At 46.0% G+C, this 13489-nt stretch overlaps 1 protein-coding gene across 1 annotated transcript in view; it reads right to left on the reverse strand.

The window, feature by feature from the left end:
- Positions 1 to 9771: 9771 nt before the first annotated feature.
- The window catches only part of SLC38A10 (solute carrier family 38 member 10), a 298179-nt gene continuing 294461 nt past the window's right edge, over positions 9772 to 13489 (reverse strand). The window contains exon 17 of the mRNA XM_063961107.1: positions 9772 to 10035. Within this exon, the coding sequence (XP_063817177.1) occupies positions 9968 to 10035 (68 nt within the window). The 3' untranslated portion in view covers positions 9772 to 9967. The remainder of the gene's footprint in view (positions 10036 to 13489) is intronic.

Below are 13489 nucleotides of genomic sequence, written 5' to 3' on the forward strand. Positions count from 1 at the left end.
CTGCAAATGATAAGGATATTATTGGTCACTTATGGGGGTCTGATTTACATATAATTTGATATGTGATTTAGTTTGTAAATATTGAATAAGTAAAATTCTGACATCTAGTGTCTTGGAGGTGAACTGCAGACAATCATCCCCTTTCTGTGATCATCCTTTCTCTGACGTCCTAGTGGATGCTGGGAACTCCGTAAGGACCATGGGGAATAGCGGCGCCGCAGGAGACTGGGCACAACTAAAGAAAGCTTTAGGTCACCTGGTGTGCACTGGCTCCTCCCACTATGACCCTACTCCAAGCCTCAGTTAGATTTTGTGCCCGGCCGAGGTTGGATGCACACTAGGGGCTCTCCTGAGCTTCTAGAAAGAAAGTATATTTAGGTTTTTTATTTTACAGTGAGACCTGCTGGCAACAGGCTCACTGCAGCGAGGGACTAAGGGGAGAAGAAGCGAACCTACCTGCTTGCAGCTAGCTTGGGCTTCTTAGGCTACTGGACACCATTAGCTCCAGAGGGACCGACCGCATGGAACTGGCCTTGGTGTTCGGTCCCGGAGCCGCGCCGCCGTCCCCCTTACAGAGCCAGAAGTAAGAAGAGGTCCGGAAAATCGGCGGCAGAAGACATCTGTCTTCACCAAGGTAGCGCACAGCACTGCAGCTGTGCGCCATTGCTCCTCATACACACTTCACACTCCGGTCACTGAGGGTGCAGGGCGCTAGGGGGGGGGCGCCCTGAGCAGCAATAAAAAGACCTTGGCTGGCAAAAATACCACAATATATAGCCCCAGAGGCTATATATGTGATAATTACCCCTGCCAGAATCCAGAAAAAAGCGGGAGAATAGTCCGCGAAAAAGGGGCGGAGCTATCTCCTTCAGCACACTGGCGCCATTTCTCCCTCACAGCTCCGCTGGAAGGAAGCTCCCTGGCTCTCCCCTGCAGTCTACACTACAGAAAAGGGTAAAAAAGAGAGGGGGGGGCACTAAATTTAGGCGCAGTATATGTAACAGCAGCTATAGGGGACATAATTCAGTTAGTCCCTGCATTATATAGCGCTCTGGTGTGTGCTGGCATGCTCTCACTCTGTCTCCCCAAAGGGCTTTTGTGGGTCCTGTCCTCTGTTAGAGCATTCCCTGTGTGTGTGCGGTGTGTCGGTACGGCTGTGTCGACATGTTTGATGAGGATAATGATGTGGAGGCGGAGCAGTTGCATATAGAAGGGATGTCACCCCCTGCGGGGCAGACACCTGAGTGGATGGACTTATGGAAGGAATTGCGTGCACGCGTCGACTCCTTACACAAAAAATTTGACGACATGCCAAATGAGGGACAGCCGGCTTCTCAGCTCGTGCCTGTCCAGGTTTCTCAAAGGCCTTCGGGGGCTCTAAAACGCCCGCTACCTCAGATGGCAGACGCGGATGTCGACACGGATACTGACACCAGTGTAGACGACGATGAGTCTAGTCTAATGTCCACTAAGGCCATTCGTTGCATGATTGAAGCAATGAAAGAGGTGTTACAAATTTCTGATATAAACCCAGGTACCACTAAAAAGGGTATTATGTTTGGGGAGAAAAAACTACCCGTAGTCTTTCCCCCATCAGAAGAATTAAATGAAGTGTGTGAAGAAGCGTGGGCTTTCCCTGATAAAAGATTGGTAATCTCTAAGAAGTTACTAATGGCGTTCCCTTTCCCGCCAGAGGATAGGTCACGTTGGGAGACACCACCTAGGGTGGATAAAGCGCTCACACGTTTGTCTAAAAAGGTGGCACTACCGTCTCCGGATACGGCCGCCCTCAAGGAACCTGCTGATAGAAAGCAGGAGGCTATCCTGAAGTCTGTATATACACACTCAGGCATTATACTTAGACCTGCTATTGCGTCAGCATGGATGTGCAGTGCTGCCGCTGTGTGGTCAGATTCCCTGTCAGAAAATATTGACACCCTAGACGGGGACACTATTCTGCTAACCATAGAGCATATAAAAGACTCAGTCTTATACATGAGAGATGCACAGAGGGAGATCTGCCGGCTGGCATCTAAAATAAGTGCACTGTCCATTTCTGCTAGGAGAGGCTTATGGACTTGCCAGTGGACAGGGGATGCAGATTCAAAAAGGCACATGGAAGTTTTGCCTTATAAGGGTGAGGAGTTATTCGGGGATGGTCTCTCGGACCTAGTTTCCACAGCAACTGCTGGGAAGTCAGCATTTTTACCCCATGTTCCCTCACAGCCTAAAAAGGCGCCGTTTTATCAGGTACAGTCCTTTCGGACTCAGAAAAACAGGCGTGGAAAAGGTGGGTCCTTTCTGTCCAGAGGCAGAGGTAGGGGAAAAAGGCTGCAACAAACAGCAGGTTCCCAGGAGCAAAAGTCCTCCCCCGCTTCTTCCAAGTCCGCCGCATGACGGTGGGGCTCCACAGGCGGAGCCAGGTACGGTGGGGGGCCGCCTCAAAAATTTCAGCGATCAGTGGGCTCGCTCACAGGTGGATCCCTGGATCCTGCAAATAGTATCTCAAGGGTACAAACTGGAATTTGAGGCGTCTCCACCCCACCGGTTCCTAAAATCTGCCTTGCCGACAACTCCCTCAGGCAGGGAGGCTGTGCTAGAGGCAATTCACAAGCTGTATTCCCAGCAGGTGATAGTCAAGGTGCCCCTACTTCAACAAGGACGGGGTTACTATTCCACACTATTTGTGGTACCGAAACCGGACGGTTCGGTGAGACCCATTTTAAATTTGAAATCCTTGAACACATACATAAAAAAATTCAAGTTCAAGATGGAATCGCTCAGGGCGGTTATTGCAAGCCTGGACGAGGGGGATTACATGGTATCCCTGGACATCAAGGATGCTTACCTGCATGTCCCCATTTACTATCCTCACCAGGAGTACCTCAGATTTGTGGTACAGGATTGCCATTACCAATTCCAGACGCTACCGTTTGGACTCTCCACGGCACCGAGGGTGTTTACCAAAGTAATGGCGGAAATGATGATACTCCTTCGAAGAAAGGGAGTTTTAATTATCCCGTACTTGGACGATCTCCTAATAAAGGCGAGGTCCAAGGAGCAGTTGTTGGTGGGAGTAGCACTATCTCAGGAGGTGCTACACCAGCACGGTTGGATTCTGAATATTCCAAAATCACAGCTGGTTCCGACGACACGTCTACTGTTCCTGGGTATGATCCTGGACACAGTCCAGAAAAGTGTTTCTACCGGAGGAGAAAGCCAAGGAGCTGTCATCTCTAGTCAGAGACCTCCTGAAACCGAAACAGGTATCGGTGCATCACTGCACGCGGGTCCTGGGAAAGATGGTGGCTTCTTACGAAGCAATTCCTTTCGGCAGGTTCCATGCCAGAATCTTTCAGTGGGACCTGTTGGACCAGTGGTCCGGATCGCATCTTCAGATGCATCGCCTGATAACCCTGTCTCCAAGAACCAGGGTGTCTCTGCTGTGGTGGCTGCGGAGTGCCCATCTTCTAGAGGGCCGCAGATTCGGCATACAGGACTGGGTCCTGGTGACCACGGATGCCAGCCTTCGGGGCTGGGGGGCAGTCACACAGGGAAGAAACTTCCAAGGACTATGGTCGAGTCAGGAGACTTCCCTACACATAAATATTCTGGAACTAAGGGCCATTTACAACGCCCTAAGTCAGGCAAGGCCTCTGCTTCAAAACCAGCCGGTACTGATCCAGTCAGACAACATCATGGCAGTCGCCCATGTAAATCGACAGGGCGGCACAAGAAGCAGGATGGCAATGGCAGAAGCCACAAGGATTCTCCGATGGGCGGAAAATCATGTGCTGGCACTGTCAGCAGTGTTCATTCCGGGAGTGGACAACTGGGAAGCAGACTTTCTCAGCAGGCACGACCTCCACCCGGGAGAGTGGGGACTTCATCCAGAAGTCTTCACGCTGATTGTAAATCGATGGGAACGTCCACAAGTGGACATGATGGCGTCCCGTCTAAACAAAAAACTAGAGAGATATTGCGCCAGGTCAAGGGACCCTCAGGCGATAGCTGTGGACGCTCTGGTGACACCGTGAGTGTACCAGTCAGTTTATGTGTTCCCTCCTCTGCCTCTCATACCAAGGGTACTGAGAATAATAAGAAAACGAGGAGTAAGAACAATACTCGTGGTTCCGGATTGGCCAAGACGAGCGTGGTACCCGGAACTTCAAGAGATGATCTCAGAGGACCCATGGCCTCTGCCGCTCAGACAGGACCTGCTGTAGCAGGGGCCCTGTCTGTTCCAAGACTTACCGCGGCTGCGTTTGACGGCATGGCGGTTGAACGCCGGATCCTGAAGGAAAAGGGCATTCCGGAGGAAGTCATTCCTACGCTGATTAAAGCCAGGAAAGATGTAACTGCAAAGCAATATCACCGTATATGGCGGAAATATGTTGCTTGGTGTGAGGCCGAAAAGGCCCCAACAGAGGAATTTCAACTAGGTCAATTTCTGCATTTCCTACAAACAGGAGTGACTATGGGCCTAAAATTGGGCTCCATTAAGGTACAGATCTCGGCTCTGTCGATTTTCTTCCAGAAAGAACTGGCTTCATTGCCTGAAGTTCAGACGTTTGTGAAGGGAGTGCTGCATATTCAGCCCCCGTTGTGCCTCCAGTGGCACTTTGGGATCTCAACGTGGTGTTGAGTTTCTTAAAATCACATTGGTTTGAGCCACTTAAAACCGTGGATCTAAAATATCTCACGTGGAAAGTCATGTTATTGGCCTTGGCTTCGGCCAGGCGTGTGTCAGAATTGGCGGCTTTGTCATGTAAAAGCCCTTATCTGATTTTCCATATGGATAGGGCAGAATTGAGGACTCGTCCTCAGTTTCTCCCTAAGGTGGTATCAGCTTTTCACTTGAACCAACCTATTGTGGTGCCTGCGGCTACTAGGGACTTGGAGGATTCCAAGTTGCTGGACGTAGTCAGGGCCTTGAAAATTTATGTTTCCAGGACGGCTGTAGTCAGGAAGACTGACTCGCTATTTATCCTGTATGCACCCAACAAGCTGGATGCTCCTGCTTCTAAGCAGACTATTGCTCGCTGGATTTGTAGCACAATTCAGCAGGCGCATTCTGCGGCTGGACTGCCGCATCCTAAATCGGTAAAAGCCCATTCCACAAGGAAGGTGGGCTCATCTTGGGCGGCTGCCCGAGGGGTCTCGGCTTTACAACTTTGCCGAGCTGCTACTTGGTCAGGGGCAAACACGTTTGCAAAATTCTACAGATTTGATACCCTGGCTGAGGAGGACCTTGAGTTCTCTCATTCGGTGCTGCAGAGTCATCCGCACTCTCCCGCCCGTTTGGGAGCTTTGGTATAATCCCCATGGTCCTTACGGAGTTCCCAGCATCCACTAGGACGTCAGAGAAAATAAGATTTTACTCACCGGTAAATCTATTTCTCGTAGTCCGTAGTGGATGCTGGGCGCCCATCCCAAGTGCGGATTGTCTGCAATACTTGTACATAGTTACTGTTAACTAAAGGGTTATTGTTGAGCCATCTGTTGAGAGGCTCAGTTGTTTTTCATACTGTTAAACTGGGTATTGTATCACGAGTTATACTGTGTGATTGGTGTGGCTGGTATGAGTCTTACCCGGGATTCAAAATCCTTCCTTATTATGTCAGCTCGTCCGGGCACAGTGTCCTAACTGAGGCTTGGAGGAGGGTCATAGTGGGAGTAGCCAGTGCACACCAGGTGACCTAAAGCTTTCTTTAGTTGTGCCCAGTCTCCTGCGGAGCCGCTATTCCCCATGGTCCTTACGGAGTTCCCAGCATCCACTACGGACTACGAGAAATAGATTTACCGGTGAGTAAAATCTTATTTTTAGTACATCCCCGTTGTAAGCGCAGATATGTATACCTAGAGCTGTAAATAACAGCAGGCAATCATCCCGATAATCCCTTTTTGTGATTATTCTGTTAGTACACCCCGTCCTGATATTCCCTTTTACTCCAGTTCCAGTGCAGAGAAGATTCCCAGCTGTTTTCAGTATGAGGTTGTTGTGTTTTTTTTTTGGAATGGGATGCGGTCAAGATCCCACCGGACAGGATCCCAGCGGTTGGAATACCGACTCTGGGATCCCGACCGGCACAATCCCGACACTTTCTCCCTCTGTGGGTATCCACGACACCCATAGAGGGAGAATAAATGAGTGCTTTGGAATGTGGGTCTAGCTCTGTGTTGATTTAAGGGGGGGGTGTACCAGCGCACTAGGTTTAAATGAGGTCGGCGAGCTGCTTACAAAGTAGGGTGACTGACCTACGGAGAGCAGTGAACAATTGGTGATTTGCAGCGCTCAACCTATATGAGTATATAAATGATGATGCTGTGAGACAGAGTGAAATATCAAGAATGACTTGGTTTTATTACTAAAAAAGGCAAATGCACAATTAATATGCATGCATAAGGAAATAGTGATCAAGAATTAATCTGTTGAGGATATGTTGTGGGCAGTGAAGTAATTGCTGTTGGTGACGGTAAATTTATGATAGGATGCTAAGGCAGATTTATGGGATGCACAACCAGGTTGGTGCACCTGCTGAGGAATGTAGTTCTGGTGGTTATAAAAATGTCCAGTTAATTGTAAGAAAAAAGGGAAAACAAGGGAAAAAATAGAATAAAAAGTTCTGTTAAGCTGTGACCCAGCTGATTGTGAGAGATCCAAATGGCAGTAAGGAATAAAGTCACTTTCAGGATAGTCAGCGGCGTCCCGCTGACTATTTGCACGAGCTAATGATGATGTCGGATTGCGGTGTTCCCCCGGGGTTCAAGGTGCGCCGGGTGCGGGGAGGGCGAGGGGACAGGGAACTCCGGACTGACTAGGCCCTGTGGGAAGGGATTCTTCCCTCTCCGTCCTGGTACGGACAGCGGTGGGAGATCCGGCCACCGCAGGGATTGGTCTGGCGGCGATCAGCTAGTGTGGGCTTGTTGAGAGCCGTCACTGCCCACCGTCCGCCGGGAACGGAGCTTCTTGAATCACCTGTCTCTCCCCCCCTCCTCCGCTGGTCGACTCGAAAACACCCCACCGGCTTACCTCTTCTCCTTCGGGTCTCTCTCCGTCGCTGCTGACTTCTTCCGGGTAGGGGAGTCACGTGACCCCCGCTCGGCTGGTCTGTAAAAGTTCCACGGCCCGTATTGCCTGTTCAATGTTGGTGGGAAATCAGTCGTAGATGCCCTAGCTCTGTGTTGACCCCTGTGTCTGATTTTCAGGGGCATATTTTTGAAGTGTGAACAGTGGACAACCAAATCTATGGTAAATCAAAGCTGTAAAGTAGGCTAAAACTAAACTGATCATTACTCTGTTTACATGGCTAGGACTGCCTGTAGCCAATGAGTGGAATAGAATATTAACAGAACTATAGGCAACAGAAACCACAAAATATACAGGTGAAACATTCTTGTGCTCAGTTCATAAGAAAAATCTGATTATTGCTGTACTTATTTAACCCTTTGCTTAAAGGCAGCATTTTATGGAAAATGTGTATCCGCTGATGCTACTGGAAAAACTGACCTGCGGAAAGGAGCTTGTGCAAAGGAGTTTGAAGAGCTAAGACAATGCATTACCAAGGCTGTAAGTTAAACCCCGCAGCATGTTTCATATAGCAACATGCATTTGTGAAATGGAATTATTTTCTGGCTATAATGCAACAGTGTTCATAAATGCCTGGCCTTAAAGCACAGCACACTCTGTAGAAAGAGTAGCCCTTTCTCCATTACAGTTTTTATTGTGTTTTGTGGCTCTCCATTACGGCAATCTGTTCAAAGCTTTGATATCGTGCCAAACTCACTCACTTGAGTGAAAAAGAAAATCCTTTTCATAAAATAAAAATTAGAAATTTGTATATCTGAAAAAAGCAAACTGCAGTTAATTTGTTTCCTTTTATGTCAGTGGTTCCTAAACGCATACCCTCCAACCACCTTTTTAGCAGGTACAGTTCCTTTTTTTTTTTTTTTATGGTCTGTACCGATTTCTGGCTCTCCAAACTTCCATTGAAAGTATAGGTAAAGGAGTGTGGCCACGCCTTCCTTTACCCACGGCCACGCCCCTTTCCTAACTTGTACCAATTTTTTTTACGTGTAAAATGTTAGCAGGTATGTAAACGTGGTCCTCCAGGCACCCCAACAGTCCAGGTTTTAAAGATATCCCTGCTTGTGCACAGCTAACTTACTGTACCTCAGTCAGTTTGATTTATGCCATCTGTGCACAAGGAGGGATATCCTTAAAAGCTGGACTGTTGTGGTGCCTTGAGGACTGCATTTGGGAACCATTGCTTTATGGCAGTGGTTCCCAACCTCGGTCCTCAAGTACCCCAACAGTGAAATAATTAGCTCCACCTGTGGGTCTTTTAAAATGTGTCGGTGAGTAACGAATACACCTGTTCAACTGCTAGGTGACCTGGAAAACATGAACTGTTGGGGGTACTTGAGGACCGAGGTTGGGAACCACTGCTTTATGGTAAAAGTCATTTAGACTTTCTCTACAGATGCATGTAGTTTAGATAAAATTACACTTTTAGAGCAGAATTTCAGCTTCAGAGGTGCAACATTCTGACAATCCAGTCTTTGAATTCTGCTTTTTTTAAACAGAATTAACATTCTGTGTTATTTTATGGAATGGGCTGGGACAATGACATTATATCCAGTCAGCGGTGTAGTGCAGGTTGGGGTTGGATTGGGAACACCTAAGGAAAAATAAATTCTATTATTGATAGATATAATGATGGAATTAAATGCAGTTTGAGGCGCATTTTCCATGGACCTTTGTGAAAACTGCATTCCTTTTTGAACCCTGAGGTGTCTGAAAAAGCCACAGTGCAAGATGCTTCATGGGCATCACCATATCTTACAAGGGCACATTGCAAAGATCAAAATGTTTATTGAAACTTGTACCTTCAACATCCTCTCTGTTTTTGAGATGCGTCAGTTTTGTTTCTGGAACTGTGGCTCTTTATTCACACGTTTTACAGATCTCTCTCTATATAGTACAGTAATACTCTTATTTGCAGTGGATGAATTGCTTCACATCCATGGCACTACACACAAAGTACCACCAAATACCTTATGTATGCTGAAAAAAATTACATGAAGTTGCACTCTGTTCTCTCTCTAGCCAAACACCTGGCTACAGCCATTCTGTTCTCTTCTAGTCAGGAGGTATGTTTCATATTACTGTTTTTAAGCTGAGGGTAGTTGATGATCGTCGTGATTGTGGAATGCTGCAGAATATGAATCCTAATTTAATTGTTGCTAATTATTAAAATGATAATACTAAATGAACCATACTTGCCTACCTGACCCTCTCCATGAGGGAGAAAATGCTCTGTTCCTGGACTTTCCTGGTAAAGTATGATTGCCATTACCTGTGGTGAGCTAGTTAATTGATGAGGTGTTTCACCACAGGTGATGGCAATCATACATGTCCAGGAACAGAGCATTTTCTCCCTCATGGAGAGGATCAGGTAGGCAAGTATGAAATGAACCCTCCTTTTTGACTTCACTTTCTTTGCTGACCTCTAATTTGTAGGTCAACTGAAATTTCTCTTTAAGGGTTGTCTACAAGTATTCCTCATCACTAGACAATGGTTCTTTCAGCATCACAACTTACTATCTTTATTTTATATTGGGAAACCTTAAGTATCTTCTTTTGTCACTTGGCCACCTATGAACTTCATTATTATTATTATTTTTTTTTATAGTTATACTGTAGTTTAATACTATCTGTATTTCTATTTGAAGATACACATCACATTAAAATGTTTTTGTTTTTTAATTTTCCTTCTTATTACAGGCAAAGCGGAGCGCAAGGTGACAAAGACTGCTTCATAACTCAATGCTCAGTCTGACTCAGGACTGTACTTCACACCTGTGTTCCTCTTCCAGAGCTAATGCCGAGGCCTAATCTTTTTCTATGATTTGAAATGTCAGTCTTGCAAAATTAATAAAATTAATTTTATTTAATGGTATCCCTTTACTGCTCCATTTTCTTTGCATGCGGAGTGTGGTCATGTTCAGTAACCAAGTGTGGTTCATACACTCCTGAAAATATGAAGAGAACATCTTTAGTAATTAGTGGCACACACTTGTGAAACCATTTTTAGTATAAGGTCTCTATAAAGGAAAATGAAACAACAAAGAAGATAGAGAGACACACACTGCCTGCAAGAGAAACCTAAATATGAACATTGAGTGTGAATGTTGTGTTTTAGGAGTTCTTTTGTAAATACATTTGAGAGCTCAGTCTTTATCCATGGTGGGTGTTTCATTGTTTGTATACCTCTAAGATTTTTAGAACAATAGATTTGTAATGTATTGTTGCTGCAGTGCAGCCCTGAGCATCTTTTGGATGCTTTAGATATGCACACTGCAGCCTGTCCAGCTGCCCAGAGAATTCTTGGAATGCTCCAGGCAGTGCTGTTCTTGCTGGCAGCCCACCCCCTCGGCATAATGCCATGCACTCAGGGGGTGTAGCTGGCACAGGACACGGTCCTGTTACAGCACTATGTATGGGGCTAGGACACTGTTTATCCTATGTGACATATTATTTAACAGACTGGCTTCATGGTGGGATTTATATGCACTTCACTGGAATCCAAATTTTTAGATAATCTTATCACTTGCTTCTTACACTAAAGATCAGGAATCATCACACTTTCAAGGCAGTCCTCTTCTGTGGTCTACAAAAAAAATTGGCACATATTCAACAATGTTTTGGTGTTAATGCACACCATTCCCTTTCTGCGGAATCCTGAATTCCAGGACAGCATGACTTCCCTCCCTGCACTATCTGGTGGGATTGGGGGTGGGGGGAATTAGCTTCTTATATCACCTGGTTAATAGAGAAAGAAGAAGTCACCTTTTTTGTTTTACTGAATACGTGGAAACATTAGCATCACTCCGTACTTTCCCTGTGCCATTTGTATAAGCCCAGCATTGCATTTGCATTGTTATTCGGGTGTTTAGGGCATCCATCTGGAATAATCCTTTTGACAAACTGTAAGTATGAGGTCCTGTGACTAAAAGGTTATATCTCCTATTTATGTTTCCATAATAGACCCTGTTGACCATGATGCGCCTCTGACTGGTATGCGTCAGTGGCTTTTCCATTTTCTCCCCCCCCCAAAGATGTATCCCACAGTTATTAATGCTTTCTACCAGTCCTTGTCTACTAGTAAGTAATGTGATCCATATAACCTACTTCTCTCCTCATAGGCAATTCCTTATGAGTTTGACTTCTCAAAGATGCCCCAAATGTAAATGGGACTAGGCTGACTTGCACACTTCTCGTGGGAGTGCCTGCTGATTTAGTGGTTTTTGGTTACAAATGAAATGTGATGAGGACAGAACCCTGATTATGTCCCCTTAACACTGGATTGGGTGATATGTGGGTTCCTGTCTAGGTCCCAATGTGTCCCTAAAGGCAGTAAAAACCCTTCTCTTGGCCAAAAATAAAATAAAAATTCCCTGTTGCTTTTCAATACCTGTCATATTTTGTTTCAAACATTTCAACATTGTTGTACTTTCTGGACTGCTGATTTGTCTATGCTACTCGTATTACTGTCATCTACTATAGTTATTGCTATACATGACCTGTTTTTGTGATTTTATTATGTTACGCTTCAGATGAAAAAAATCTAAAACTTTGTCAGATGGTGTGATTGTAGTTACATTTAACAGAATTCTGTTGTCCCTCAAATTGTATACCCATTAATGTGAAAGCATTTTGTACAGAAATCCAAGACTCGTGTCTTATCTGCTTTCAGAATAGTGTAGAACTAAAGATTAACTCATTTCTTTACCAGTTGCTGATGGTCATTGGCAATAGATACATACTGATTATATTAGACCATTACAAAAAGCTAAGGAATGTTACAAATATGCTATGGCAATTGTTGATATTTTCTGTAAGGCACTCCCTGCTTCTAGTGACACAGCTACAACTACAGCGCCGTGGTCATGGAAACAGGTTTTGCCATGGGGGCTTTCCAAAAATAAAGGAGTCTAATAACAAATCCCACATCACTGTAGAGATAAAACAAAAAAATGCAGATCTGGATTATCGGTTATGCAACAGAAGCTCCTGTCTAGGAACTATTGTGAACTGAAGGGCCTGGATTCATCTAAATCATTTTGCTGTTAATTCTTTTTTGACAAACTGCAGTGGATGATGGGGGTCCAGTCCGGTTTCGTGTCTAGGTCACCATGGGATCTCAATAAGATTGTAACTACATGTGCAATCTGCAGGAGAAATGTCTCACTTGCCCTATCTTGCCCAAACTGCAGGTACAACTAAAATAATGAACGTTCAACTCCTTTAAAGGGAAAAATGGCCAAAATTACTCAAAATAATTTTTTTCCTTTTATCTAATCACATAACAACCATTCTAAAGGCTGTCAGCAGACTTAATATAAAGGAATTTAGGCATGGTGGTTTTACTAAGGCTTTTTTTTTTTAAACACTCCTTTCTGCAGCGTGGTGCACTGGGTTCCACAGGGATAACAGCGGGGTGTAGAGTAGGATCTTGATCCAAGGCACCAACAGGCTAAAAGCTTTTACTGTTCCCAAGATGCTCAGCGCTGCCTCCTCTATAACCCCACCTCCGTGCACAGGAGTTCAGTTTGTAAGTTGGTGCCTGCAGTGCAGGACACTAACAGGCAGGGCTGCTCCAGCGGCCCTGAAAAGAGCTATTAAAAAGAAGATAGAAGACTTCAAGGACTGCAGCAGAGGCACTCACAGTGCTAGATGTCATTCTGACATCTCATACTGCAGCCCCATCACTTCCCCTGGCGGCGCAGTACACTCCCGCAGGCCCTGGTTGCCGGGTACTTACAGCAAAAGGCTCCGGTCTTTCTCATCAGGCACACACACTCGCCGCAGCTCTCCGGGATCGCGTGGCCGCATCAAGGGAGGTAAAAGGGTCCCCCAGGCAGGACCCGCTGCAAATCGCGATCCGGCGCAGCCATTAGGAGATGGGCCTCACGCGCTGTACCACTGTGTTGGTACAGGGACCCCACTGTGTTGCTCCAGGGCAGGGGCACAGGTCAGATTCTCCTATAATCCGTTTTGCTAAGGCACACAGTACCCGGTGGTGAAGTCCAGCAAGGGGATAAGGCTCTGACTACGCTGGTAACTAGACTTGCGCCCCCTATGGGACCTCACGTGCCTTTACAGCCACATATCGTCCCTGCGGTTAATCCGCCATGGGCAGATCTCCTGTCCACTCAGTTACAGCAAATGAATCACCCATTGACTAAACAGAAACCTAACCCTCGCCCGCTTAAGACCAAGGGGTCCTCTAAGCGGGCCATTACTTCCTCACAATCCACTCATGTTTCAGATACTTGGTCCGATGAGGATGCCGTGTATACTGACCCCTCAGACACTGATCCAGATGCTTCTGATGGGGAATCTGTTTCACAGGTGGATGTTCCTGACCTATTAGAGGCTATCAGGCTGATTCTTCAAATTGATGATGACCCAGAACTTGTTCCC

Source organism: Pseudophryne corroboree, chromosome 3 (assembly GCF_028390025.1).
Source record: "Pseudophryne corroboree isolate aPseCor3 chromosome 3, aPseCor3.hap2, whole genome shotgun sequence".
In the NCBI taxonomy this organism is placed as follows: domain Eukaryota; kingdom Metazoa; phylum Chordata; class Amphibia; order Anura; family Myobatrachidae; genus Pseudophryne; species Pseudophryne corroboree.